General features: G+C 44.4%; 1 protein-coding gene across 1 annotated transcript in view; it reads left to right on the top strand.

Annotated features, from left to right (window-relative positions):
• Positions 1 to 27,042, top strand: part of LOC144180170 (uncharacterized) — a 93,335-nt gene that overhangs the window by 48,043 nt on the left and 18,250 nt on the right. Inside the window, exons 4-6 of the mRNA XM_077708557.1 lie at positions 11,235 to 11,441; positions 13,345 to 13,641; positions 23,434 to 23,802. Coding sequence (XP_077564683.1) covers positions 11,235 to 11,441; positions 13,345 to 13,641; positions 23,434 to 23,802 — 873 coding nt within the window. The remainder of the gene's footprint in view (positions 1 to 11,234; positions 11,442 to 13,344; positions 13,642 to 23,433; positions 23,803 to 27,042) is intronic.

Raw genomic sequence — 27,042 nt, forward strand, 5'->3', positions numbered from 1 at the left:
AAAGATCACCTTATTTCGAAGTTCAGCTGCGTTTCCGCGTCAACAGTCTGGTGCTGAGAGTTTCGTTGGTTTCATTTGGTGCTCATCGCGTTCGAGGGTAGGCAGATTTAAGGTGCTCGGGAAGGTAAATGAGTTGTGCGGAACTCCTTAAACCAAAATGACATTAGAGCGAACGGCATTAGATTTTTGCGTGTAGCAGCGAATTAATGGCATTAAAAGTTAAGGCATTAAGCACTTAATGTCATTTTTCGTGTACGTGTGGCACGGGTATAACAATCTATCAATAAAATCAATTTTAAGCGCATGTTCAAGGGGAAGGGGGAAGGATTTCAGGCGGTCGGCATTACTTATTACTTTCTCCAAAACATACTCTTTACTTTTTCTTCTTTGAGAAAAATTTCTAGCATCAGAGAAAGAGGCGTGCTCGCATAGCCCAATAAAATTCTTTGTTGCTCAAGTTTGTCCATAGCTTCACAAAAATAAAAAAGAGCCCAAAGGACTAGGACAAAGAAAACACGAACGGAATATACAAATAGCGCTCGTCAGTACATTTGTGTTTTCCCCATCCACGTACTTTGCGCTGTTGAGACGTTTTTTGAAACCATGTAGCAGGTACGTTTGCTTCTTGTCTCCACATGACACATGTTTGTTTTTCTGACATCAATGCGAGGGCAGAAAAGCTATGCACATGCTTAGAAGGGGTCTAATTACATTTTAAACATCAAATTGTTTGCCAATGCTATTTGTAAAATGCACCACTTCCTTGGAGGTGTGGCACTGTGTATGCAACCCCAGAAAACTGCTGTTTCCGAATCATATTTAAATTTCCGATTTCTTTCAAATTCAAATTCATATTTAATTTTTCTCTCAACATAATGCAATGTCGATGATCTCCCTGGCAACAAAGCTGTTGCTACAGCTTGACGGGGCCAGGGAGCCAAATTGGGAGCTCAATGACGACTGTTGAAGGCACAATGCGATCATAACGAGGGATACAGCATGACAGAACCTTTGAGAAGGCCCATAAACATGACAAAAATACAAAATACTAAAAAATAAAAACAATAAATACTTGTTTAACGACCTTGAACGCATTTGTTCGGCGTCACATAATCATGTACAGGTAAAAGAAAAGATCAGACAATTCACGCATATTTACACAACAATATAGCAAGATGTAAAGATGTAAATTAAGATGTAAATATCTATTCAAGCGTTTAAGTGCCTCTCAGTTTACAGAAAACTATGCTAGTAAAGCTGAGAAGGACAAGAATTTTCCACGCGTACATTTTCATGGACTAAACAGGGTGCCCAAAGATCAGGGATTGTTTCTGGCGTCTGCGCTCATCAGAAAAGTACGATTGTTCTTTCGCTCTGCGCGAACGGCCTTCTCAGGCTTGGTGACTGGCCCTAGCTCCTCGATAGCTTCTGCTACCCGCTTTCTGTCATTACTAGCGTCCTTCTGCCACGTGCGCTGGCTAAGGAGCTGAAAACCTTGTGGCCTCACCTGCTGGTCGTTGCGGGCTATAAGTACCATTTTTGATGCACGTAGCCTTGATTAATGAGAAGGAAAGCATAGAATTTTGTTGTTTTTCAAATCCAATGTCTCGTTCGTTCGCCCTTAATAAGGAAGTAAAAATAACAGAAATGTCAGACTGAGTTACAAAATGTCATATGTGTTCGGGCTCTATGATTATATAACATCAACACAAACATCCCCATATTGGTTCCTCGTTTCATTTTTTAGTTATTTGTTATTATTTGCATTGCTTCATTTTGACCTCAGGCACTACGTTCATAGCATAAATGTTTTTAGCGTGCTGTCTGCTCAATATATTGGGAGCGGTAAAGAGCTCAGTGCCTGTCACATCTTTAATATTAGTATGGCAATAAAATTGTTGTGGATGATAATTTTTACCCTGATACTCATTCGATGTAGAATGGCCGGTGCCATTTGCTCGACTTTTAAAGCCATGCTAACTCAGTAAAAGGCATCAAAAAAGTAATACAAAGGGCAAACTGCCGTTGAATAAAACCCATAACAAAACAACAGTTTTTATACACTGCAGTAAAATGTTTTAAATTTTTTTCCTAGCGATTTGGGTTTCATCCTTTGACGTACGTAGTATGTACGCGCAGTCTTCTCGGTAGTTTTATATGAGGCCTTGCATGCGTTGCGCCCATTACGCAAACACGACTTACAGCTAGTTAAGTATTATTGTGAAACAGTCTTCACCTATATTTTCACAAGTTTTGTTTAGGTTCATCCTTCTCTGCTAGAAAACGCCGAGCAAGCTAGAGAAGGGCGAGGTAGCGGGAGTAGTGTTAGTGAACAGATACTTAGATCCCGCTCCACTACCTGTTGGATGGCCCCTTTGCCCACAAGTGCTTCTGTTCAAGGCACGGGCTCGTATCGTGCTCACCTACGATGTGCTGGCCAAGGGGCGGGAGTATGTGCCAAAGAGTCACCAGCATGCTGGCCAGTACCAGCAACTTGAGGTCGTATTTGCCGCAGGTTGATGCACTCACACAACCCTCACGCAACCCTCAGGCAAATATAACGCAACCTTCCATCAAACGATGACGATAGTTGAACGCGATGCTTTGTCGTGACGAATTCTTTGGTTTTCGTCTAAGTTTTACGGACCGCTTCACAATGTCGAAATGGAGCAGTCGGTCATCCGCCGCCTTCATAACGCGAGGGACAGAAGTTGTATTCATTTCATGGGAACGGTATTTTCGTTCCATTTCGGCGTTTCCCGCTTACAGACGCCATCAGTGAGAACACTAAAGATTCGATGTAAAACAACTAGAACAAGAGAGTTTCTTACGATAAAACAAAGACCGACAGGATGGGAGGAATCTTTGCGACGCTGCACGACATCTTTTTTATCTCTTAGATCAACTAGCGAGACATAAGCCTCTAAGCTGCTGGCACACTGGCGCGAAGTTCTCCGTTAAACATTCTCGAACGGGAACTCAATATTCGAAGCCGCTTGCCGTAGTTGCCGTGAAAAGCTACGGTCTAACCAGAGTCGATATTGTCTTTTTCAAACAAGGCCCTGTACCTCAACCCACCCACGTTACCAATACTCAGAAGCAGATACAGTGACCAACAAATAGCGCGAATGAAAGTTTTGCCAACGTCATTATTGGTAGATATTTGTTTATATTGACAAATAGGCAAATGCCTGTAATCCAATGCTATTGCACGCTTCAACATGCCGCATTCGACTGCAAGCTGAGTCGCAGCAAGCTTGTTCGCGTGACTTGATCTCATATAGTTTCATGTGTGTGGGCATACTTCCGGGAGATTGGTGGAACACGAAAGCAACCGGTCTGTCGGACAGAATCGCCAACACGCGATGGCCCGGAAAATCAATTTAAGAATGCGGTGGCAGTAAACACTGGCGCCGATGTATAACGGCAGGCAGCCATCCGAACTGTCCGTGCCCATTTCGATAGATGTTGCTGTTTGTTGTATATACTCAAGCATAATCATTAGGCAGAAGCAATGAGCTTTTAGGATTGACCGAAAGTATGAGGGCAACGGTGATACAGATAAGGCAACACACACACGCATACACACACACACACACACACACACACACACACACACACACACACACACACACACACACACACACACACACAGACAGACACACACACACAAACACACACACACGCGCGCACCCAAACACGCACAAGCCCACATACACACGCACGCGCACGCACACGCACACACACACGCACACGAACAAGCACGCGCACACACACACGCACACACACAGAAACGATGGCAGTGGTCCAAGGCCCCTAGATTCTCCAAAGTTTTGTTTCCGTCTTCAGATCATCATCAACCACCTTCTACACACCACACACAAGCGAAGTGTGAAGTTCCTACGAAACATTCATATTAATATGACAATGTCAGTTTAAAATACATGAAATCCATATCCATGGTTCTGTCGGGATACCGCCTTTTTCTAGAATATCTTAGTAATGCTTGATAAAGTCAGGTTCATTGGGGCACTTTCTGTGTGCTCTTGTGTTGCCCAAAGAGCCGCAAGCTGTTCTCCTTCCCGGCGTCACACATGCTTATTGTCCAAGGAGACAGCCACGGAAGCATTTCGCAATGTGCGGGTGCCGGTGCTCGCACAACCAGACCTTAATAGATCATCGAGTTCTGTCTGTGCATTTGGCTTTCTTCCATCGCGAAATCTGCATCGTCTGGGGGCTGCAGACTCCAAAAATCAAAAACCAGATTATCAATGCCTTCATTGTACGACCACAAATCAACCCTGCCGGCTCGATTATGCACCTCTCCAGAGAGGTAAAAGTTAAATATTTATTTCCGACGCTGGGGATTCCCTCGTAAAGTTTAAATAAAGCGTTTTAGTAGCTTTCCGCTTGACAGCCCGCGTTGATTTAGTGTTTATGCCTAGACTTTGTCTCCAGGGTTGAACTCTGTACCTGTTCTGCCAAATGTTGTATGTATTGGTGTCGGTTCACTCCTCGTTTCGTTTTCGAGTTTTTGCTAGTCAGCTGACCTCTTACGCACACTAGCCACCAAGTGGGTATTTACTTTTTGTTTATCAACAGTTCGTGTCGCAGTATTGTATTCTGCACAACAGTTACCTTCCTTCAGTGCAGAATTTAAAGTGGCGACATTCTGGTAGTTTCTCACACTTTTCAGTTGTATGCAAAAGGAACATATGCAAGTGCCCGATCTCACGCCTTGTGCTTTATGTCCGCACCATAACAATCAATCATGTCGGCGATCGCCTTACTCGGTCTTCGCTAATGCATTTGTTTGAGTGTTGTAAGGTTTTCTCTTACACTTGCTACAGAGGTCGAAAAGTAACATTTCTTGCGTAAACTGCACCGTAAAGGCACATTCTCGTTGACGGGTGATAAGCTGGTGTCTGCCGGGCCCTGTTAAAATGAATTCAGCAAAGAAATGCGCCACAATGTCAACGCTGCTCCCGATTGTCGATTGGGCGCAGTGGGCGAGGTAATGGCTCGCTGCATTGATCCACCGGTTTTCGATCGTGCCTCAGGAAATAAGCCTAGCAAGTTCGTTCCGGTTTGCAGGAACGGTGCCATTTGAGCCGCAATGGAGTGTGAAAAGGTCGCGGAGCGTGTGGGCGGCGTCTTCTGTCTCTGACACTCCTGGGAGGTCTCTGTAGTGTCGTGTAGAGTTCCCTTGTCGATAGTCTGCGAATATATGTTTTTTGGCCGGGGCTTCTGTGTCAATATGGTTCTTTCCTCCTACGTGGTGTGGCGCTTTAGGAAATTAATGAACAGGCGACGTAAACGCATCGAAACATAACAGGCGTGGAGCTTGCAATCTTTTCAATGAAAAACTGCGGTATATTATACACTTTGTTTGTGTTTTTAGAGCACCTTTAGCAGATGCATTTTTATGGAATCTGATGTACCTCGAAGACACACGCAGGCAATTGTGTGTGTTTTATGGGGTAGGTTCCGACTAAAACTCTGCGCGTCGGCATGGTCTGCAGGAAGAAGTCGCATCGACTAAATTGAAAACTGTGGCAGAGCCACCTTGCTGCTGATTGCTGTGTAGTTCCGAGAGTAATGCAGGAGGCTTTAAAAACATGATACTAAAACGGGCCGCTAGGACGGCTCCGTGAGTACGCCGGCCTTCATTTACAAATGTTACAAAATTCGCTGCTGCTATTTATGCGTGCTCGTTTACGGAGGAATTAAGCTCACAGAAACGGCTGTAACTCTTGTTTTCTCTGAACTACCCTAGAAAACATTCCGACGACTAGCCGCTATGTAACTAATTTTGGACCAAGCTTTGTCTGCTTTTCGAAATTACATAGTTCACATCCCAGTTGGAAATGTTGCGAAATTTGTGTCGGTTCTCGACACTTGGGCTTTTGCGAGAGGGAAACAAACAGCTCAGTTTTCTTCCGTACGAATAAAATTCTACTATGGTAACACGATTATTTCTTTTTTTTGAGCACTTCAACTGTAGCAGTCGTCATCCAAGAACAAATCGTGGGTCAGTAATTGTGTCTCAAAACTGACGCGTCTATTGTTCAATTGCACTTGCAATACTTGGCGCGAAGTCTCCACATTTTATTTGTACATCTTCATTTTACATGTTTTCAAAACAGACAGAATTCAGTAAAGTTCCTACAAGCCCATCATGTACTCTGATCGTCTCTTTTATGCGGGCATCGGACACCGAATCGAGGTATTTTTAGGCAATAACACAAAAGTAGTACAGTGGTCAGCAATAGAAACCTCCCGCACACCACCCGACACATTCCCATCCATGTGGCATAATAGGTGTACCATTACAATATCCGGGTTATTGGTTATTCGAGTACATTCTATAGTGACATTTTTGAGCTAGTATGAAGGTATCAAATATTTATTGGAACAGCAATTATCTTTTGACAAATCTATGCTGAAATTACCCCCTATATTCGACGCACTAGTAAATATCATGATACTTTCCATGGCCGAAATAAAATCGCTTTTTTTGGAGACAACACCGACCGCGATACCACTGTTTAAGCAAACAAGAGATTCAATCGTGTCTTAGTAAAAGTGTATTCGGTCAGATAGCAGATATCTGCATTTGGTTTTACAAACCTTGTTTAACGTGTGGCCAGGTAGGGCCTCCAGAAGTACTGGTTCCATGGGCTTAGCGCCGTTAAATAGGAAGACGTTCGCTTTCTCTTGGTCGCACTTACTTTTCCCAAAAACAAAATGATTCTAGAAAAACGAAAGGTGCCAACGCTAAAGCGAATATACAGGCTGCTCTAGCCCTGACTTCTAATCTTCGTTTTTGTCACCTCATTAACTATAGACTATGTTCAATCGCCAATTATAAAGGGTGTCTTTTTCGAACAACCTAAGCTGCGTGAAGTACCGCTGGTCGTTCTTCACAGAGTGGACGGCTGACAATTTTATATCGTTTAAAGATAAATGATGCTATGTATTAAACAGGTAATGTTCATGTCCTACGGGCCCAATGAAGACATCAATTTACCGCAGTAGGAAAGACCTTATGATGTTGGCCCTGTAACTGCAAGATTATTCATTCTAGTCCAAAATTGGGCCCTACTAGCCTACGTTGCATGCGGTATCATTTGTATAGAGTGATTTTGTGCTCCTTCGGGATTGCATGCAGATTGGGGGAACCTATGAGCACTATGCCTGATTCAGCGAATGCCAAAAAATCGTGCTGTTGTTGAGATATCCAAAGCAAATAGAAAGGTTGCATGCACGAACAATTTCGGGAAATAAACAAAACAACTTGAAACCAAAAAGGCATATATAACACAAAAAGGCCTTCTTTGGGGCTCAAAAGACCATATAAGGCCATATATTCAAAAAAGACACTTGCAGGCACAATAAAATATTGACTAAATGCTCTCGTTTTTTTAGTCGTGCTTATATGTTAAATAGGCCCGATACGGACTCAATGGAAAAATAGGCGTTTTGCCTGAAGTTCCGGTCTGTACCTATCACAGCAATCAGAAAGAGGGAAAGATTTTGCACTTGACGAATCGAACCGAATAGAATCGCATTCAACTTAATCTCCCGGAAGAAAACTTGGATATGTCGACATCCTTGTCGCAACTCGAAGTTCGTCCACATTCTAGCAATAATTTGCGAATTGTCCAAGACGGACTGCGCATGGTGCTACGCTGGCGACTTGACCCTCGCTTTGTGAGCGAGATTTTCGGTTACTACATCAAATTGTCGCATTTCATTGTGGCAGAGTGCATTAGGTCTAACGAGAATGAACAGTACTTGGGTGAAGCACAGCTCCATTTTAGCGCCTAAAGAAACGCAGAAGCAATGCCTAAATTGTCATTAGGTGACTGCGGACGACGTCCGGGCAGGTAAGAGATCATAGAATACTTATGAACGGTTTTCCTGTGCGCCTGATGTGCTTGTGGAAGAATGTGCGCGAGAGTGCTGTTTGGGAGAGTAAATGATGCCTGGGTAATGTTCATTCACTACTTAAGGTTAATTTATGGGCGGTTTCTGCAGTCGGTTAGAAAAAACAAGAGTGAAACGTTCCGCCAACTAAAAATGGATGACCAGGGAAGCTATTTACCTCACGACCTAGAGGTGACACGGATTTTCGAAGAAAGATATGCGGAAATTTTGTTTCTCTTGAGGGTTGATGCCGGTCATTCCGCAGCAAACTTACACGCATACACGTTAACTTTGACGATGTCCATGAAATGGTGCTTATTGATAACTTATCTACTAAAAGTACATGTCAAAGTGATCAGACATATATGCTTGTGGTCTAAAACAAGTTTCTCAGAGTCGCATCGGTGTCGTGGCTAAACAAGAATATCGTCACTCATTATTTTAGGCATGATCTGTTTACACAAATGCTTCGTGGCACTTCCTATTAAGTGTAAACATTTACGGCACAATTTCCGGAGGCATCTTTTAATCCCAATGAATGGGTATACTATCTTTTACAAGTAGGTTGGTGCCGCCGCATTTAATTACACGATGCGGAGGAGCTAAGTACCGAAGCATTCAAAGCCCGCTCCTGCGAAGCTCAACTGTCGTTGCCTTAAAAGGGTTTTTCACAGTACACCGCGCTCCCTGTTTTTTATTTCGGACAGCGGTTAAAACGTGCTCGCACTACACTAAACAGGATTCTCGGAAACGCTTCCTTAATTACGTTCACGACGCTCGATGGGGGGCAAAGTGAATTAGCGCGATGTATGGAGTTTGGCATTGCATGTGCGGTAGGAACTCGTGTACGTATAATGCAGTTAACAGGACCGCCGGAAGTCTTCGTTCTCGTACGCATGCTTTATAATTAATATAGACGCATAAGTTGAAGTCTCGTCGGCACGGGCGCATACCTTTTTTTGTAATAAACATCGTTACTTTAATTTCACCGTTGAAGTATAGTGTTTTAGCTGCACTGGTTGATGTTTGGCTGCGAGGCAGCTGAAAGTGATAGTTTTTTCTAAACCTACGCACGTAAAAATTAAAATAGATGGTTATCCCTCATTCCGAGACGGGGTTCACTGGCCGTGTAATTTAATTGCGTGCAGCCGTGCCTTCCTATTGGTGATCACCCGTCCGGAACTTTGCCCCAGATTTACGCAGTTTTATCATGTTCTCTCACGTGATTTGGAGCGTAATATTGTTATTTAGAACGGCATGAAAGAATTCAGTGCACTGATTGCTCGCCAACTTGGCAAAGATAATTCTCAAGTACGCAACTGCAAATTTCTAGTGAAACAAGATAACACTTACACCTGCTGCTCTTGCACCCACCTGGCTTACGCAATTGGTAAACGTCAATAAACCATTGTTTTGCGCTATCGACTGGAGAAACACGTAATCACTAAGTCATCTAAAACCATTGAAGCTGTAATTTTGCCCCCCGTCAATGGGATAGAGCCTGTAGTCTTGCTATCGTTAGCTTTAGGGGTACGTTTGGCGTGGCAATGTTCTTGTAGTGCATGCCGCGGCAATGTTCTTGTAGTGCATTGTTCTTGTAGTGCATGTAGTGCAGGTTCTTGCAACGCATCCTTCTGATTTCGCGATTGATGCCATGTTTTAGGGCTTCAAAAGAAACTACTGGAGGAACAATCTCCTCCAAGTGTACAGTTTTTGGTGTTTCTAGTAGTTGTTTGTAAATGTCTAACAATGCACTTGAAATGTTTTACACAACGGCATTTTTCTTTTAATTTCCTGCCCTACTGTCCACTTTGGAAGTACATTCGTCTTAGTACCGTGGCACGGCGCCTAATACTTCTGGTTTGTTTGGAGAATTTTTTTTTGTTCTTGCAAGTCATGAAGATCAATGGTCACAGTTCCTCAAGAAACGTTGCATTTATTGAAGCCATCACCAACTGCCCCCACCGGTTGCGCGAAAACGAGCTTTACCATCCTTTCCCAAGGAAAACTGAGAGGGGCACAAAAGCTTTCTGACACCCAAACTGCGTCAAAAGTGTGTCAAAACCTTCGTTGTGGTCCTTGGAATCGATCGTCAATCCTTCAGCGACCAAAAGCTGAAACGAAGAACGAACCCATGCCACGATTCCTTGCCCACTATGTAAACTCATTTACGAACGATCTAATGTATTCCGATGCGTGGCCTATAAGATAAAGAATTTTTTACTCCGTATTTGTGATCAATGCGTGCATTGTATTGTCCAAAACCGTTAGTTTTTCGCGATTTTTAATCAACTCTTTGGATACAACGAAAGCCCGGTTTCACGCCCACGGCGTGTATTCAGAGAGCTTATCAGAGCTCTTCGGTCGACCAATCGGTCTACGGGAGGGGCTATGCGTCAGTTTTTTGGCCGGTCACCATTAGTCCCACTCAACTGCTTTCGCTTTCAAAAAATGGACGTCCGACCCCTTTTTACGATTAACTGCGTGTGAGACCACGAGTGTGCGTTGCGAAACGTGTTGTCTGAAAATTTATATCACTCGTTCCCTTCGGAGTCCTTCTCTACTCTCGCTTATTCTACGACCCGCCACAGACACCATTGCGCGTTGCCGAGTATGAAGGGACATACTTAGAGAGGACGGTCTCCGCTACTTCCCCGAAAATACTTCCGTAACCAACAGGCTGGAATTACTCAAGTAGGCCTGCGTACATGCCTCCAACCAGCGTTTCTGAGGCGAAGTAAACAGCGCATTTACTAGGCTTGCCTTTGTATTTTCCCCTTAGCTGTCTTATTTTCCTGTACGTGGTGTGAATTCAGCACACCAGAATTGGCATTGGCAAGCAAAGAGGACAGTTACCGAGAAAGCACATTGCTACTTGCCTAATTGCTAGTTGAATACCTAGTATGTGAAATTACTCACGCCGGCTGCGCTTCTAGTACTGAAAACGTTGCTAATTATAAGGTGAAAACTCATTCACTAGTTCAAATAATTCACGCCGGCTTCGCTGCTAGTGTTTAACACGTTGCTAATTGAAAGATGAAAACTGATTCACTAGGCTCACATTTAGTCACAGATTCGCAAAGGAGTACTACTGTAACAGTTTCCTGCAAAAACTCGCCCTCTCGAAGGTCCCTCGTGAGAATCCCATCTAGACCCGAATTTGCCAAACTGTGTTTGGAACTGAGTTGCTGGCCTTTATTGGTTGAGCAGTCTTCCATTCAGTGTACCGCCTCTGCTGCAGAGGCGCCTGAATTTAGTCCTACGTCGTTATAAAAACAAACCTTCCCCACCGTTTTCTCGCGCAGGAAAACCTCGCTTCCTGACCACCTGGCAGAACAACCTTGGCGCGGCAGCAAACGTCAGCAGCGTAGTAGAAGAGGACGACGTGCACCGTACCTTTCTGCGGATCCAGCCGCTACGCCGCCACCACTGGGGCATCAATGCCACCTGCACCGCAACCATCCTCGACGGACTCTTCTCCAAGTCCCTCTCAGTGCACGTGCTTTTACACCGTGAGTCGACCCCGGTCGCCCCAGCCGTGTTTGGGGCGACTTGGCGTTTCTTGGCTTGGCGACTTGGCAACTTAGAGTGTTTGGTGCAAGGACAGAAAATGTGAACCCAGGCAGCCCATTTTTCTTTGTTTTTGCTTCGTTTTTTTATGTTTTAGTTTTCTGCGGCGGTTGAAGTTTGCCAGATTGGGTATCAACAGTAAAATTGCTGCATTTGGTCACCTATTATCAAATTGCCATATCTCGTGGTTAGCAACAGCCAAATTCAGCCACGTTCTTTTCGGTTGGTTCGTTTGTTCTCGTTCCTTTTTTTTACAGTAAGATGCATTACCAATAATATAACAGCTGAATTGCCGTAGCTTAGGCAATCACTCGTTTCGCGCATACACGAGACTATAAAGTGTTCGCGTTTTATCACTCAGGAAAGAATGCTTGCGCATCATAAATACTGTATCCTTTAGATCCGCAGAGATGAATCACTCGAAAACGAGGCGAAAATTTTGGCGTGAATAATTACAGCACCAGGCTTGATGTGTCCTGAGTGTCTATCTTGGGTAAGGATCAGTGCGTCCTGGGGGACAAAGTGTGGACGACGATAAGGTGCTATTTAGGTGTTGACGCCACTGGCATAAACTCCTTTTGGCATTAGTCTTCTGAGCCAAATCGGTGGTACGAGAAGTCGAGTGTAGTATTGGGGACGCCGGTTTCTAGTTTTACGCTATCAAAAAAAACTATTCATCAACTTCAACAGCTATGAACGCGCAGATGGGGGCTGGCCACCTTGTTGATCATTGGCGCACGTGCATGGCTTGAAATCCAGATTTGTCCCAAACGCGCATCTTGTACAGGTCTACCTCGCAAACATACCAAAAAATCTGTGAGGCTTTCGTGATAGGCAGAGAAGTGAAAAGATGCGTTTGTACACCATCCTTGGCGCTGTCCGCAAAGGAAATCGGTTTGGAGAGGGAGCAGGTTGTGCACGCGTGAGGGCTGATTGCCGTATGAACCTATAAATTTATTTTACGCCGTGTGAAATGGGCCGGCACTGTGGTGTGACTTTGGGATATGAGCAAGTGGGACTCGTGCGATGCGGTTTTGTTTGTTTGTGCTGTTTTTTTACATTCACCCTTTCCACGTTTGGTGTAGATATAGACGTTTTCCGTGCTTCTGCTGCATAAACTGCGTTGAAGTTCTAGCGTGTATTTTGTCTCCTCTTTAGCTTTGTCCCTGCGTTAGTGTTTGCTAGTACGATGAATTCCTTAGTTAGTAACCAATTCACCCAACTTAGCGCTATAGTTGCGGACTTCATTTTCAGACAAAAACAGCCCACACAGCGGCTGAAAATGAGAGTTGTTAGTCCCAACGCGCATCTTGGTAGTCCTGGAGTCTACTTTATAAACCCGTTTGTAAATGAACCGCGTCATAACATTCTTAGTTCAGCACCGTCCGGTGATTATTAAAACAAAAAAATGAATCTAAGCATAGTCAAAACAAAATTAAGCAAGAAAACTAAAATTAGAGCTAGAACAAACAGCAACCTAAATACTATAAGTTTGAAAATCAAATTACTGCGTCCAATCCCTCGAAGGAACACAAAGGCGTGTGAAGCGCAGGAGCGCTGCAAGAATGCTTACGAATTCAGTGTCGCTTCTGAACATTTTTGCACAGCCTTGGTGGGTAAATAGGTGACCAGCCAGATGGCTATGCTTTCACAGTTAATCATTCGAGCATTATCAAAACGCGTTCAACGAAAAGCTACAATCTTACATTTGGGTTTGCATCAGACACCTCTAGCGTGGCAACCAAAAACTCTGCGACAAGGACACGAATACTGTCATTTGCTATATCGGTTTCTGAACAAATCGCCCTCTTAATTTTGGGGTATTGTGTTTTTTATTTGTTACAGTCCCTCCAGAGAGCACTGTAATCACGGCCAGCCACACAGAGCTGTACTTTGAAGAGCCCGCCGAATTCGTGTGCACAAGTCGGGGCTCGCGCCCCGCTGCGGAAATCCGCTGGTTCCTGGGTTCCAGTCCTGTAGAGCCTCTCCTTTACCGCACCACGACGGACGGCAACGTCACGACCAGTTTCGTTCTCGTCACGCCCACAAAAGAGCGTAATGGCGAACGGCTTAAGTGCACGGCCTTCAACAAGAGCCTCCGCAGGGGCGAGCTCTCTTCTGAGACGCTCTTGGAGATCAAGTGTAAGTACGCGCTCTTTGCAGTACTCTACATTGCGGCATCATGGACACCAAAAACTCGACGTTGGAATTTTACCTATATAGTTGGTATTTGCGTGAGGGAATTGAATTGCGAACCGGGTGTACCGCCGTGAAGCGGGGACGTTTATATTCAGAACGAATGCAAGCTCTTTCCTAGATACCGGAAGACGTCACAAGCAGCTGTTCACATGCTGAAGATGTGGAGTGCTCTTGAATGGGATCAGTGGTCGATTTCTCTCTAGTGTATGGAATTAAAAAGCCGGATGCTGGCTTCCTGGAGCGAATGACGCGCTAAACCAACAGTGTCAAATTTTCTTGCGATCATTGACCTTACGAGGCAGATTTGCCTGCCTCCTGTACGTCTGTGGATGTTTACCACCTTGAAGTTCGTAAGTTATGAAGAAATAAAAATTTAATTACAAAAGTAAAACTTTATGAATCCATACTGTTTTTACTCCTGCAATCGCGTTTGCTTTAGCGGATCGTCGCAACCTTCCACCTTTGGTTATTTTAGGCGGGTACGTTGATGAGCACCCTAATCTTAGACGCAATGAGAAGTAACATATGTTTGGTTTTTGTTTACTAATTATATTCTGCGACCTCGCCATTTTAAACAGTCGATTTTGTGAAGCCAATATGTGTTACAATTACTGCATGAGAAACCGCTCATGCATAAAATCTTCGTTGCATCGCGTGCGTAATTCAAATGACCTGGAGGTAAAGCACCCTGGTACCATCTTTCTTGATATATATCTCGTAACAGCGAGCTCCTTCGTTTCGGCCAACAGGATGCCATTTCCTCCTCATGTTTCTAGGAATCCTTGCAACATTTTTGCTGCAAATGTTCCTGCGGTTGCTTCTTTAAAACTGATTTATATACCCGTTTACTCTAAATACACTTTCTTTACTGACTACTTTATATTCTTGAGTTTGAAAATAAGGTCCTTGATGATTTACCACGAATTTCTACCAGTTCTCGGCCTCCTTCAGCTAACACTGAATTGTGAATTGTCCTAATTTGGTTGCCATTCCGTACGCCAACTTTTTTTCCCTCTTCACTTCACGCAGCGACTTCCACTACATTTTTCTCCCTCTTATCAGATCAAGTTCTATTCTGCTTCTTACAAACCTGTGATCGTATCCATTGACATTCCCTAGCACCTTATACCCTTCAAAATACCTAGACTATCGCTTCGTACGTTATCGCTCGAAGGAAGTTGACTTTAGTTTGCGATTTTCTCTTCGGGATTTTTAGTTCCATACCTTGCTCATTTGCTTCCACGCGTATGTACTTAGTACACTCAGTTTACCTTTGTCGGCACATAGAATGAGTACGTCGCATTGCCTATTCCGACTACTTAATCCGAAATTTTAAACGGCATATTCAGCTGCATGGTTCTCTCCCAAAAAGATATACCCCCACTCTAGTGTACCGAGTGGTTACCTTATCCAGTGCGGATGAGGCATCGGAGTTAAAAACCGTGAACACGCTCTTTTCCGCAGAGTGATGGGTTTTCATGGATTACACAAAATGGACTCAGTCCTCTTTTATAGCTTCTTCGCAAAATGTTCAGCCTTATCGCTAATTCTCTAGAATTCTCCCAGATTAGTACCTCATTAGTTGAGTATTAGGAATACTACGCGAATCTTGTTCCTATCGGTAGGAAAGAATGTCCCGCTATTGAACACCCAAAGACCTCTGACAATTTGTTAATGTAGCGATAGGCCATGACATTTAATTAAATGCCTGGGAAGAACTACACTTGCACAGCTAAGCTGCTCTTTTTTACACAGTAGTAAAGTTAAAAGTTGTCCCGTTCACGCTGCAGTGGTGGCCTGTGGACACCCGGGGGCTGTTAACAGCTTCTGCTCAATCTTTGGTTTTACTCCGGCCTTCGCCGGGTGCTCGATAGTGATAAACACGGAGGCACGGCTCAAAAATGGGAAGGCTCTAGCAAACAAACTACACCAGGGTGGCCAGACTATGTTCTGTTGAGGGTATGCTTTTTGTGTTAGGGAATCATTCTGTTGCCGTGCGGTTTGTACTTCCGGATTTTTGAAAAGCCCCAGATATATATTCTAGCAACAACTAAAAAATCTCAAAGAAGGTGCCAAAATAGGACGAGTGAAAAGTCGGACACCTGTGAGGATCCCTAACAACAAAAATTAGGCAAGCAGACTTGAATTTTTTACGGGTAAGTGTAATACGGATTCTCCAATTACAACCAGGTTTTATAGCCCCTTACGCCGGCAGCTCTCTTTCTCTATGCCGCTGCTATATATACCAGCGAAAAGTCAGTCTAGCTTACTTCGTTGAAAGGATTCGCCTCGCAAGATTCGCTTTGGTTTTTTGGCTGCACTGGGAATATGAGATGCGCATGAGGCGGGTGTTATTTATCCGCTGATTTACGAAGGCAATCAACTGGCGTATATAACGATTAGATGTGCTGAGGCACTCACAACTGTTTACTGACACCACGTCTTTCTCTTGAACTTTCCACACGTTGAGACTACTCCCTTTATGAGAGCCAAAGACAAACACAGTTTGCTCCTTTTCGCACAAAGCTGAAACCGTAGCTGCTACGGTGGCCTGACTCATCGCATATGCGTTCTTGCTTTAATTCTTCTTGTGTTGGGGCGTCTATGTTCGTGCGCTCGGGACAAAACAAGCATGTTTGTTCAAAAATGTCCTCACGTGTGTGTATAAGTGGCCGGGCTTATTCGCAACAGCTAGTGGATCTGCGTCGTAAGCACATGCACAGAAATCCACCAGCTAGGCCAAAGTACGCAGCCATTGCTGAGGTTCTATGTAGACTTCCATAGCGTCATCGCACACTTCTTTAAAACATCCTTTTATTCAGTAACACCGCGACCTGAGGCACAGAAATCAACAAGAACTGATCTTATTTGATCTTACTTTTGCAGTTATCAAACCATGACACATGTTTTCTCGGTCCTTTCGTGAAAGTCTTGGTTGCACACTGTTTTAGTGTGCATCAATGGGCTTCCATCCAGCACTCAACCGTAGAAAGTAGACAAGTTAACGGTGCACCGGCCGCATATAGCATGGATTTAAGAGCAGAAGTTTGACTCGGAACATTTATAATACCTTATCTTGCCAGGTGCGTGTTTCTATTTGCACGTAGAACACTGGTCCTCTAGATCTGTGCAACGTGTGCCCTATTTTGCGTATAAGCGCTGCCATCAAGCGGATCTTAGACCAACACAGCCGGTCAGTCATCGGTCGATAGCACACTGCAGTTTCCGTTCGGTTTTGTCCATGCTTACTTACGGCGTGTACGCAGAGAAGAATGGTCATTTACCGTCTATGAAGCAATTGTCATATTGAACGTTGGTAGAACGACATTTCAAAGAAACTAGAAAATAAAAAAACGGAAAACAGCGAACAATGTAACGCCCCGCGTTTCCGTAATAATGCAGGTTTGATGAAAGTTCACGCGTAATCGTTATAATAGCGCAAAAATGAGAAAACTGGTCGAGCTAAACTTTAAAAGCAAAAAAATAATAAAACTAAGAAAACAAAAAATGGCGCAACATTTAACGCAGCGTATTTCCATGGTAATGCAGATTTCGCAGAAATTTCGCCTGCAATTGTAAAATAACGTAAGTAGAGGTAATTGGTTGAACTGAATTTGTAAAACCAAGAAATAGGAAAAATAGATTAAGGAAAACGGCAAACCGTCTAACGTCCTGCATTTCCACGGTAATACAGCTTTCGAGGAAATTTTACCTGTAATCGCTATAACAGCGGAAGAAGGAATTATACGCCGGACGAAATGTTGATAAATGAAAAAAGAGAAATTAATAATTATCACGGAATATATCGAGTCGTGTAACGCCCTGCTTCTGCACGGTAGTGCCGACTTCAGGAATTTTCTGCCTGTAATCGTTTTAGCAACGTAAACGCAGGTAACTGGTCGAATTAAATATCAGTGGAAAAAATGAGCAAAACCTAAAAAGAATTACGGAAGATGGCAAACCGTATAGCGCCCTGCATTTCCATCATATTACAGATTTCGCGGAGGTTTCACCTGTACACGTTATAATATCGTAAATGAAAATATTCATCAAACAAAATTTTGAAAAAGAAAACATGAAACAAATAACGTAAAATGGCAAACCGTCTAACGCCCTGACTTTCAAGAATAATGCAGTTTTGCAGAGGTACAACCAGTACTAGTTATGTTCCCGTAAATCGAGACGATTGGTGAACAAAAATTTGAAAAACTACAAAAAACGAAACATAAAAACATGAAGGAAGCGCACACTAACGCATAAGACTTGAGGTAACAATGGTGTACGCAACCTTCATGACCATCGCGAGGGTTTAAGTCAACGATTGAAGCCGATTTGCTTCTTCTTTGCGGCTGCAACGACCTTTTCTCCATCATTGTTGCGGTAAGTGTGAGCTTCTTTCATTTTTCTGGTGGTGATAATCATTCGCTCTTAAAAAAAAGGTTGGGACATTCAATAATGGAATACAAACAAGTTACTTTTCCCAGTATACACTAGGTACTTAGTAACTGGAGGTAGTAAATTTAGCACTTGTTAGAATTACTAACCGAAGCAGGCAGTAAGCACCACTACTCCAACTGGTAAAGTCCCAGCGATAGCACTCTTCTGAGCTACATGCGTTAACTAACTGGCCATGCACAACCTAGTCACAGGCACGACCTTAATCTAGTGCATGCTACTTCCTACACTCTGTTAATTTACTAACCATGCAATTGTTAGTGGCAGAGCCTACGTACAAAACCGCGGGGTAGTGAGGTTCGCAAGCAGTTAGTAAATACGGCCGTTACTACCTTTTTACGGCGTTTTTTATTAAGATTGTTGGACATCACCTTCGAGGGCCTATGCTACTGCGCGTCATTCTCGTTCCGGGCAAGTGTTGCTACGATTACGGTGAACGCTGGAGTTTTTTCCCTTTTTTGACCAATCTTGGCCAATCTCTTTAAGTGGGTATGCTTGGCTTGAAAAACGTGCGCCGGGTACGCTGCGCGGTCGCCGCGAGGCACGCACACAGGAGCGCTCCGCATTTTATTGTTTTTTAATTGCCGGGCGGACACCACAATCTTGGCAAATCTTCCGGAGTGGGGATGCCTGGCTTGACGTACGTGCACAGGGAACGCTGGGTGGTCGTAGCGAGGCACGCACACACGAGCGCTGGGAATTCTCTGGTTTTGTCAACTGCCCGGCGGTCCCCCCGTGGATTGCGCTTATGTGGGCGCGCTCGGCAATTTGTGGGTATTTTTAACTGCGAACACGAAAAATTACGTTTTGGTAAACACCTTCGTTTATAAAAACTACGGAAAATGCCGAACCGTGCAACGCCTTGCATTTTCACAATAATGCATATTTCGCGGAAGTTCCACCTGTAATCGTTATAACAGCGTAGACGGAGAAAATTGGTTGAATGAAATTTTGAAAAAATAAAAAAGAAGAACATTTCAAGGATAGCGGATAATGGAGAACCGCATAAAGCTCTGCATTTTCACATTAACGCTGATTTCACGGAAGTTCCACCTGTAGTTTGTTATTATAGCGTAAATGGAGATAGAAGGTCCAAGGATATTTCGAAGAACTAAAAAATGGGAAAAATTAAAAGAAGAATATGGAAATGGCATACTGTATAACGCCCTGATAATAACGCGGATTTCTCGAAAGTTCAATTTATAATGTTTATAATAGCTTAAAGGGAGATAATTGGTCGAAAAAAACTTCAAATAAAAAATGAGAAAAAAAAATTCGGAAACTGGCACACCGTATAACTCCCGGAATTTCCATATAAATGCTGATTATGCAGAAATCATCTGATCCATTTGACCAGCCGCCACCCCACATTCTCCCAGACGTCGCCTACCGTCGCCTTTTGCCGGTCTTTGTCCCCTCCTTCCCCCAATCACAAGTTGTCAACCGACATCCGGAAAACTGAACGCAGCAATTTTCTTGTGGGGTGGGGAGACTGTGTCAGAGAAAAAAATCTTCAACTTCCGGTGAGCCACCATCAAACACACAGAGGTTGTCATTAAAGACGGTTGGGCACAAGCTTGCTTTAGTAGGTACAAGTTTGGCGGCCAGGTCTACGTTGAGCCAACAGTGTTATGATTGGACGCCCCGTATTTTGCACCGGTGGTGTTTTCACGGATAACATTCGTCACCTAATAAGATTCGGAGTGTTGCCCTCATGGGCACATCAAGCACTCTGTGTTGGGAGATTTTATCATCAGCATCACCAATCATCACCTGTCGTAAAACGACTATTATATGTCCTGGGTGGTGGTTGTGGTTTGCGACGGGAAAATGAAAGGAAATTCACTGGGGATATTTTGAGCTCGGCAGGGAGCTCACCTGCATACAACCCAGTGCAGGGGAAGGGAAGTAGAGGTGAAGTGATAGGACAAAGTAGAAAGAGAGAGAGAGAGAGAGAGAGAGAGAGAGAGAGAGAGAGAGAGAGAGAGAGAGAGAGAGAGAGAGAGAGAGAAAGGTATAAAGAGAGCTGTCAGTCCTAGAACGCTGTCAGGAAACCAGTAATATACTATTTTACCTAATTGTATTCATTTATACTCACTTCCTGCTGCTCATTTAGAGATATTCCTGTTCTAGCTAAATAAATAAATAAATAAACGAACACCCAGAAAATCATAAAATTATTCACCGGAACAATACAAGCATCCCTTTATTGTATGGTAAAGCACGCCACATTTTAACTTGTAACTCAAAGGACATCCTTCGTCCATGTTAGTGATAGCGATTCTTTGGCATTGCTCCATACATGAAGTCCATTCTTGCTTGGGTACAACTGATGCGAGTTAAAAGAAGGTCAACTTTGTTGCTGGTAAAGTAAAAAATTATATTTCTTCTCCGATACTAACTAATATTTATTTCTCAGGAAAAACATCTGCGGCAAACAGCCGAATAGTGCTTTCAACGTTGCTCTGCAAACCCTAGATCTGCGTTAATGGTTAACATTTGTATTAATAAATACCAACACTTTCAAATAGGTATTTTTAGTCATATATATTACGCTTTAAATGTAACTGCTTCATCTCAAGCATAATACAGAAAAAATATTTCTCAGGTGCTTCTTCCGGATTGCTTCAAAAGGCTATGTAGCAAAACGTGGTATATTATAAGAGGATTCCAAAACCTCCGAAAGATAGCAAATTTAAGACGCATATGTGGGGCGCTTCAGAATGTCAGTGACTTATAGAAATAGTAATCGTCAAGCAAAACAAGCCAAACAGGGTAACATATCAATTAACCCTAGAAAAAGGGTTATAGAAAGTCACCCTATGTTAAGTAACCCTAGAAAAGGTAGAAAGTAATCCTAACCTGAAGGTATGACATACTGCTAATTTGGGCAATAAATTCCCGACTCTATCAAAGCAGGTAGAATAGAATTATTTGAATAGAACCTGCTTCTGTTGTCAGCTCTTCTGTGACGTATTCTTTTCAAAATACGCCTGCCGGTAGGAACCCTGCGAAATTTTGTAATAAGGCCGTTAGTTGCAGAGTCCCATTTCAAAGTTCGTTTCCGCAGGCACCTTGTAATTTTTAAAAAACAGTGTAACTGTGAAAGAATTTTGAAAACAGTTAGTTTGGTTCGTAACCTATTGAGCTTTTTGTGTGCGCTGTGACAGCCCAATTGTAGTAAAGGTTGTCGTGATGTCAATCAAATTGAAGCCCATACAAAGCATGTATGCGTGCAACGGTGTCATAAGAAAAGGACCACGTACTAATTTTTTTGTAGTGTTTGTTACATGTAACGAGGAAATGATCACGTCCAGAGAAAAGCATTCTCCTGTCAACGTCCTTGCGTTTACAACCTAATTTCCGAAACCCTAATCGTGTTACAAGCGGTACGCTCACCCGTATAATTTGATTATTTTAAAGGGGCACTGACACAAAATTTTGAAGGCGAGATAACTTCGGAGATAGATTGGTGGGAACACATATACATCATCTGCAAAATATCAGCGGTGAATACAGCCTAGAACATATTTAAAATCAATTTTGAAGTGTGCGAAACGAAACCGAGCGGCCAGCAGAGGACCACGCGCAAGTGTAAATAAACAACATCCAAACACGTCACGAGTTTGTGTTTGCCGCTTCCGCACTGCCGGCCCGCCGCTCCAATCGGAGGGCCGGAGGGCGGAGCTTCTGCTCTCGAGAACGAACGACCCGATCGTTTGCGGCAGAGGCGCCGTGATTTCGTTAGCTCATCGGGCAGCTGGCCGCGACCAAAGTTCTACAGCGATTCCAGGCGCTCTGTTTCTATTACTGTTTATTACCATTGGATGCGGAAACGCGCCGGAGGCACGAAAAGGCCACTGAGCAAGCCGCACGGTCGCTGTGCAGGCGGCGGCCACGGCCGCGAAGTGGCCCACGCCGGCGCAGGTAGCTCGAGTGATAGCTTGTTACCGCTGCACGAAATTGTCCCCAAGTCCCGACCATGGTGGCTTACATGAGAAAGGAGTTAATGATGCCATGGCGGGTTCCATTAAAAATTGTCATCTGCACCGCTTACGAGAGCGGCACTCGAATATCCGCCGCAGTGCTAAGCCGAACACATCTGTAGGCGGACCTGTAGGCAGACCGGCCGGCTGCTCCCAGCGCGCGTCTTGCCACCCACCGTCTCGAGCGTCGCGCGTCGTTCGTTAGCCGCGGTAGCATTTGCACTCGCAGCGCCTGCGTCACATCCACGGTCGCTTTTTAATTAGGCGCCTCACGAGATCAGTACAGGGGGGCATTCGCAGAAACTGCCGTCGATGGGGATTCGACAGTGCTACGGCGGCTCTGCTCTGTAACTGTGATATCCCTCCCACGGTCACGTGGTCAGCTTTGTTCACACAAAATCCACAAAATCCATCGTTTCGCGGCACTCGCTGAAACCGAAACTGCGACTGGCCGCATTGAAAATGCCTTTAATTAAACAACCGTCGCACGCTGAAGCAAATGAGGTTTCTACAGGTTATAAGTAGGTCACTAGCTACTTATCGCAACAAAAAAAACAAGATGCAAAATTTTTGTGTCAGTGCCCCTTTAAGGAAACAAAATTTTATCCGCAGTCATTTACTGATGGCATCAGTGTTCTTCCAGTGCGAATTTTACCCTAGGCAACCAGGTGTACGCGTCTAGGTCAGGATGACGTTGTAAAGCATTTCTGCTCCCAAATTGTTTCTCTATACATAAACTTAAGAACTTTCTACGGGGAGAGTTGGTGGGAACGTTGCAGCACGGTTGACCTTTGCGACATGGGGCCCCATCAACTTTAAATTTGTGCATGCTCCTTTTAACCAGTCTTTAAGACAGCGGCAGTCTGTAGCATGTACAACCTGCCGCATTTCAAGAAAATGTCGTAAACTACTGCTTGTAGCCACTGCACGTACAGAGGAACATGTTTCTTTAGACACCCTGCTTTTTCATCAATAACGGGGGACACCGTGCCGATTGGCCACCTTGTGTACTTTTATTTACTGGACTCACTCACTCACTGACTCCACTCACTCACTCACTCACTCACTCACTCACTCACTCACTCACTCACTCACTCACTCACTCACTCACTCACTCACTCACTCACTCACTCACTCACTCACTCACTCACTCACTCACTCACTCACTCACTCACTCACTCACTCACTCACTCACTCACTCACTCATATATTTACTGATTTCTTTACTTACTTACTGTGTACTCACTCAGTGTACTTGGGACATTTGTTTTTCATCTCTCCGTAAAACCTGCAGACAAGCCGCAAGTGACGCTGGAGTTCGGCGCGGGCCTGAGAGAGTCAATGATATACGAGGGCCACGACATCTTCTTCGTCTGCAACGCGTCTGCCTACCCAAGCATCACCGACGTCGTGTGGAAGTTCAATGGTGCTCCGCTGCCACCGCATCAGTTGCAGGAGCCGCAACAACCACAGCCCAGTGGAGGCAACACCTCGGGGTTTTCGTCCCCTTCCCCGCTGTATGTTGGGCGGGGGCCCCTCATCGTGAACCAGCGGTACCTGGTCCTTCGCAACGTACAGTCTACCGACTCCGGAAACTACTCGTGCACCGTCACCAACCCTGAGGGTGTAACCACGTCCAAAACGCTCCAGATACGCATCCAGCGTGAGTGCTCTTTTAAAATTACTTGTGTCGTAAAAAACCAGGCCATCTTTACTAACCTGAAACCTTGACAGTGGCGGAGCACGCAGTCTATCAGTGTGTTCTTGGCGACTTGGTGTTTCGTCCACGGAAATCTAACCTTTGGGGGGTACAGGTATGCAGCTTTGCTGTAAAAGTTTCTTGCATTTGTAGTACGAACCGTTCTAGCGCGAGGCGCTGGAAAAAGGGTCCGGGTGTGTTCATTTAGTACGCAGTTTTGCCCCCGGAGATGAAACGCACTAGCGCGAGGTGTTGTAAAAGTAGTGTCCCGGTGTGTTCAGTTAGTACGCGTTACGTTTTAGCGCAAAGCGTTGGAAAACGAGTATTCCGGTGTATTAGTGCAGTGACTACTTGAAACGATGACGCCGACAGCCCAAGCCTCTAAGGTGTTCGTCCCTGAAAGAAAGCAATATTTATATTTCATCAATATTTCATCAATATCAATACGTGTGGTACATAGTAAAACGTTTAAGTGGTTACACTCAATGTGAAAGCTGTCGAAAGTGCAGAGCAATCATTCACCAAAATGGGCTGTAGTGCCGTTATCCGCTCACTGCTACCACACGGATCAATTCAAATTTCCCGCCTTCGCAGTGCTCGCGTAACCCCTGCCTGAAACTGCGCTAGCAGGATTTCTGTTCTTTTTGTGTTTGCGTTTCTTCCCGCACGTGCCAGCGTCGCACTGCCACTTTTTTTTCGCTTCCTATCGTAAAAACCAACCCAACGAGCGTTCCTAACTAAATCAATGCGGGTGCTGCCGGTTAATGAGGTATATTTTGCGTCCAATAGCCCTACAGTTTTCTTTGCGCTAAATAGCGGGGATATGTATGACAAGCGCCAGCGGTTCACTAGTTTCGAACGCTTACGACCATATAAACCGCTCGTCTTTCGAAACCTCCGGGTTACGCCATGACGACAGCCGCCACGACGAAACCCCGCGTGGCTCTTCTTGGGTCCAGCGAGCGAGCTACGATGACAATGAGATCCCCTAAAGTGATCTGCACTTGAAATTCTTTTGCAGTCACAGGGTTGGAAGTGTAAGCGAAACTTTGGTTTAAGGAAAGACACGGGTGATCGGGTTGTGCTCGATGGCGACTATACTGAGGTAGCAAATGCCGATATGCGCGTTCTGCAGTGTGCGATCCCGTTTTCCTTACACGTATTACCGCCCCTTAGACTGTATTTCGGAATTCAAGAAAATGCTATGCAACTACTAACTGACAGGTATAATCACGAGTAAGCTCGTTCATTTGTTTGGAATAGCACTCCGGCGACAAAAGTATTAGAATAGAGAGTTGAGCTATTTTGTGAATTTGCATTTCGATAAATGAGCACCAGGACGCGCGTATGATTCCGACTGTGGTGTACGTGTTTGCAATGGAGGCGAAGAACAGCAATGGTCATGTTTCAATTTTTCGGAGCGAGTTATACGGGGCTGGTTTGCCAAATACTCCTTAGCTCCACAACATAACGCTTCGCATAGCCGAGATGTAGCCTTGGCGCCCAAAACACAAAAACGTAACTTTGTAAAAAGCGCTACGTGGGCCAGCGAAATTTTAGTTAGGATGGTTTGGTTTTGTTTGGAAATTTTAGTTTGGAGTAACCGATCCCCGAGGGAGCGGTTACTCACTGAGCCATCCCTTGCGAAGCTTAAATCTGTCTCGTACGTACAATTCCTGGCCGTCCCGCGCTAAAGGAACTACTATTGGTTCAGAGTACAAGCCCGCTCTGCCAATATTAGGCGCGTTCTTTTTTCGTGCACAAATATCGACTAACACAAAGCACACCTTCAAAGTCGTAAAACACTGAAATGGGAACATTTGTAATGGCTGCTAAGCCTTTTTTTGAGTGTTGAATCACCCTCTATTTTAAGTAAATATGCTAACATACCGACATTTGTGTGGCCTATTTTCACCAGAAAAATCAAATTACTTTCCCACAGCCCACGCTATGTCAACTATTTTTATCGCAAGTCAAAAATGTATCCTAAAATACACTTCTGAAGGAAATATGAACAGAGCCTATATATGCCTAAACGACAGTGTTTCACGCCTATATATGCCTATATATACGCTTATATATCACCTCACCACTGGGAGCAGATGTTGCGTTACCCAGGGGACTAAGGCCAAGTCCTGACCACCTCCCGGGCCCAGGCGGTAACGGCGGCCCTGTGGGCCTCCTCCACCCCCAATGCCTGATCCCGATGGACGAAACAAACGCATTCCTTCCTTATATATGCCTAAATGACACTTTTCAGTGTTTATTAAGGGAGCCTAAAATCCTCGTTTATTTCTGCCAAAAGTGCATGCCTCTTGTAAAGAGTGAGTGAGTGAGTGAGTGAGTGAGTGAGTGAGTGAGTGAGTGAGTGAGTGAGTGAGTGAGTGAGTGAGTGAGTGAGTGAGTGAGTGAGTGAGTGAGTGAGTGAGTGAGTGAGTGAGTGAGTGAGTGAGTGAGTGAGTGAGCGAGCGAGCGAGCAAGCTAGCTCATTCGTCAGTCAGTCTGTATGCAGCTTGCTTTGGTTGTATAGGTTCACTCCAAGTAGTGTTTTTTTTAGGTCAATTTCTTCATTGGTATGGTTCGCATTGCGTTTCTATACGAGCCAAATTGAATAACGCCTTTTTCAATGGCCATGCTCATGCTTGTTTCGGATTTCATTGTCTGATTGATTTGAGGGTTTAATGCGCCGACGCTATGCAGGCGATGAGGCGCGCCGTAGTGGAGGGCTCGGGAATAATTTTGACCACCTGGGGATAAGTAACGCACGCCGAAATCTCGTACACACGGGCGTTTTCGCTTTCCGCGTCCATCACAAAAGCGGCCGCCGCGGCCGGGTTTTTAGGTCAATTTCTTTATTTATGTGCTTCGCATTGCGTTTCAGTACGAGCCATATTAAACAGGCTGTGTCTAGAGTCCGAAGGTATTATAATCACTACACTATAACGACGTCCCCCGGCGTTTTGCAACAAATTGGCCGCGTTTGACACTACATCGCTTTAGATAACTTTGGGCTAGGCGACCTATCCTCAACATAACACAATATAACACGACCTAACGCACGTAAAGAAACCATTTAAAACACCAAAACTAACCTAAGCCATGAAAATTGCAGTTCAATTAGGGATGACAAAAAAATAAACAACCGAAGCAAGAACCGGTCGCGAACCACCGTCCTTGGAATCAAGAAGCTAATACGCATGCTCT

The sequence above is a fragment of the Haemaphysalis longicornis genome, unplaced genomic scaffold, assembly GCF_048455015.1.
Source record: "Haemaphysalis longicornis isolate Haplotype H1 unplaced genomic scaffold, Haemaphysalis longicornis Haplotype H1 scaffold_4, whole genome shotgun sequence".
NCBI classification, from domain to species: domain Eukaryota; kingdom Metazoa; phylum Arthropoda; class Arachnida; order Ixodida; family Ixodidae; genus Haemaphysalis; species Haemaphysalis longicornis.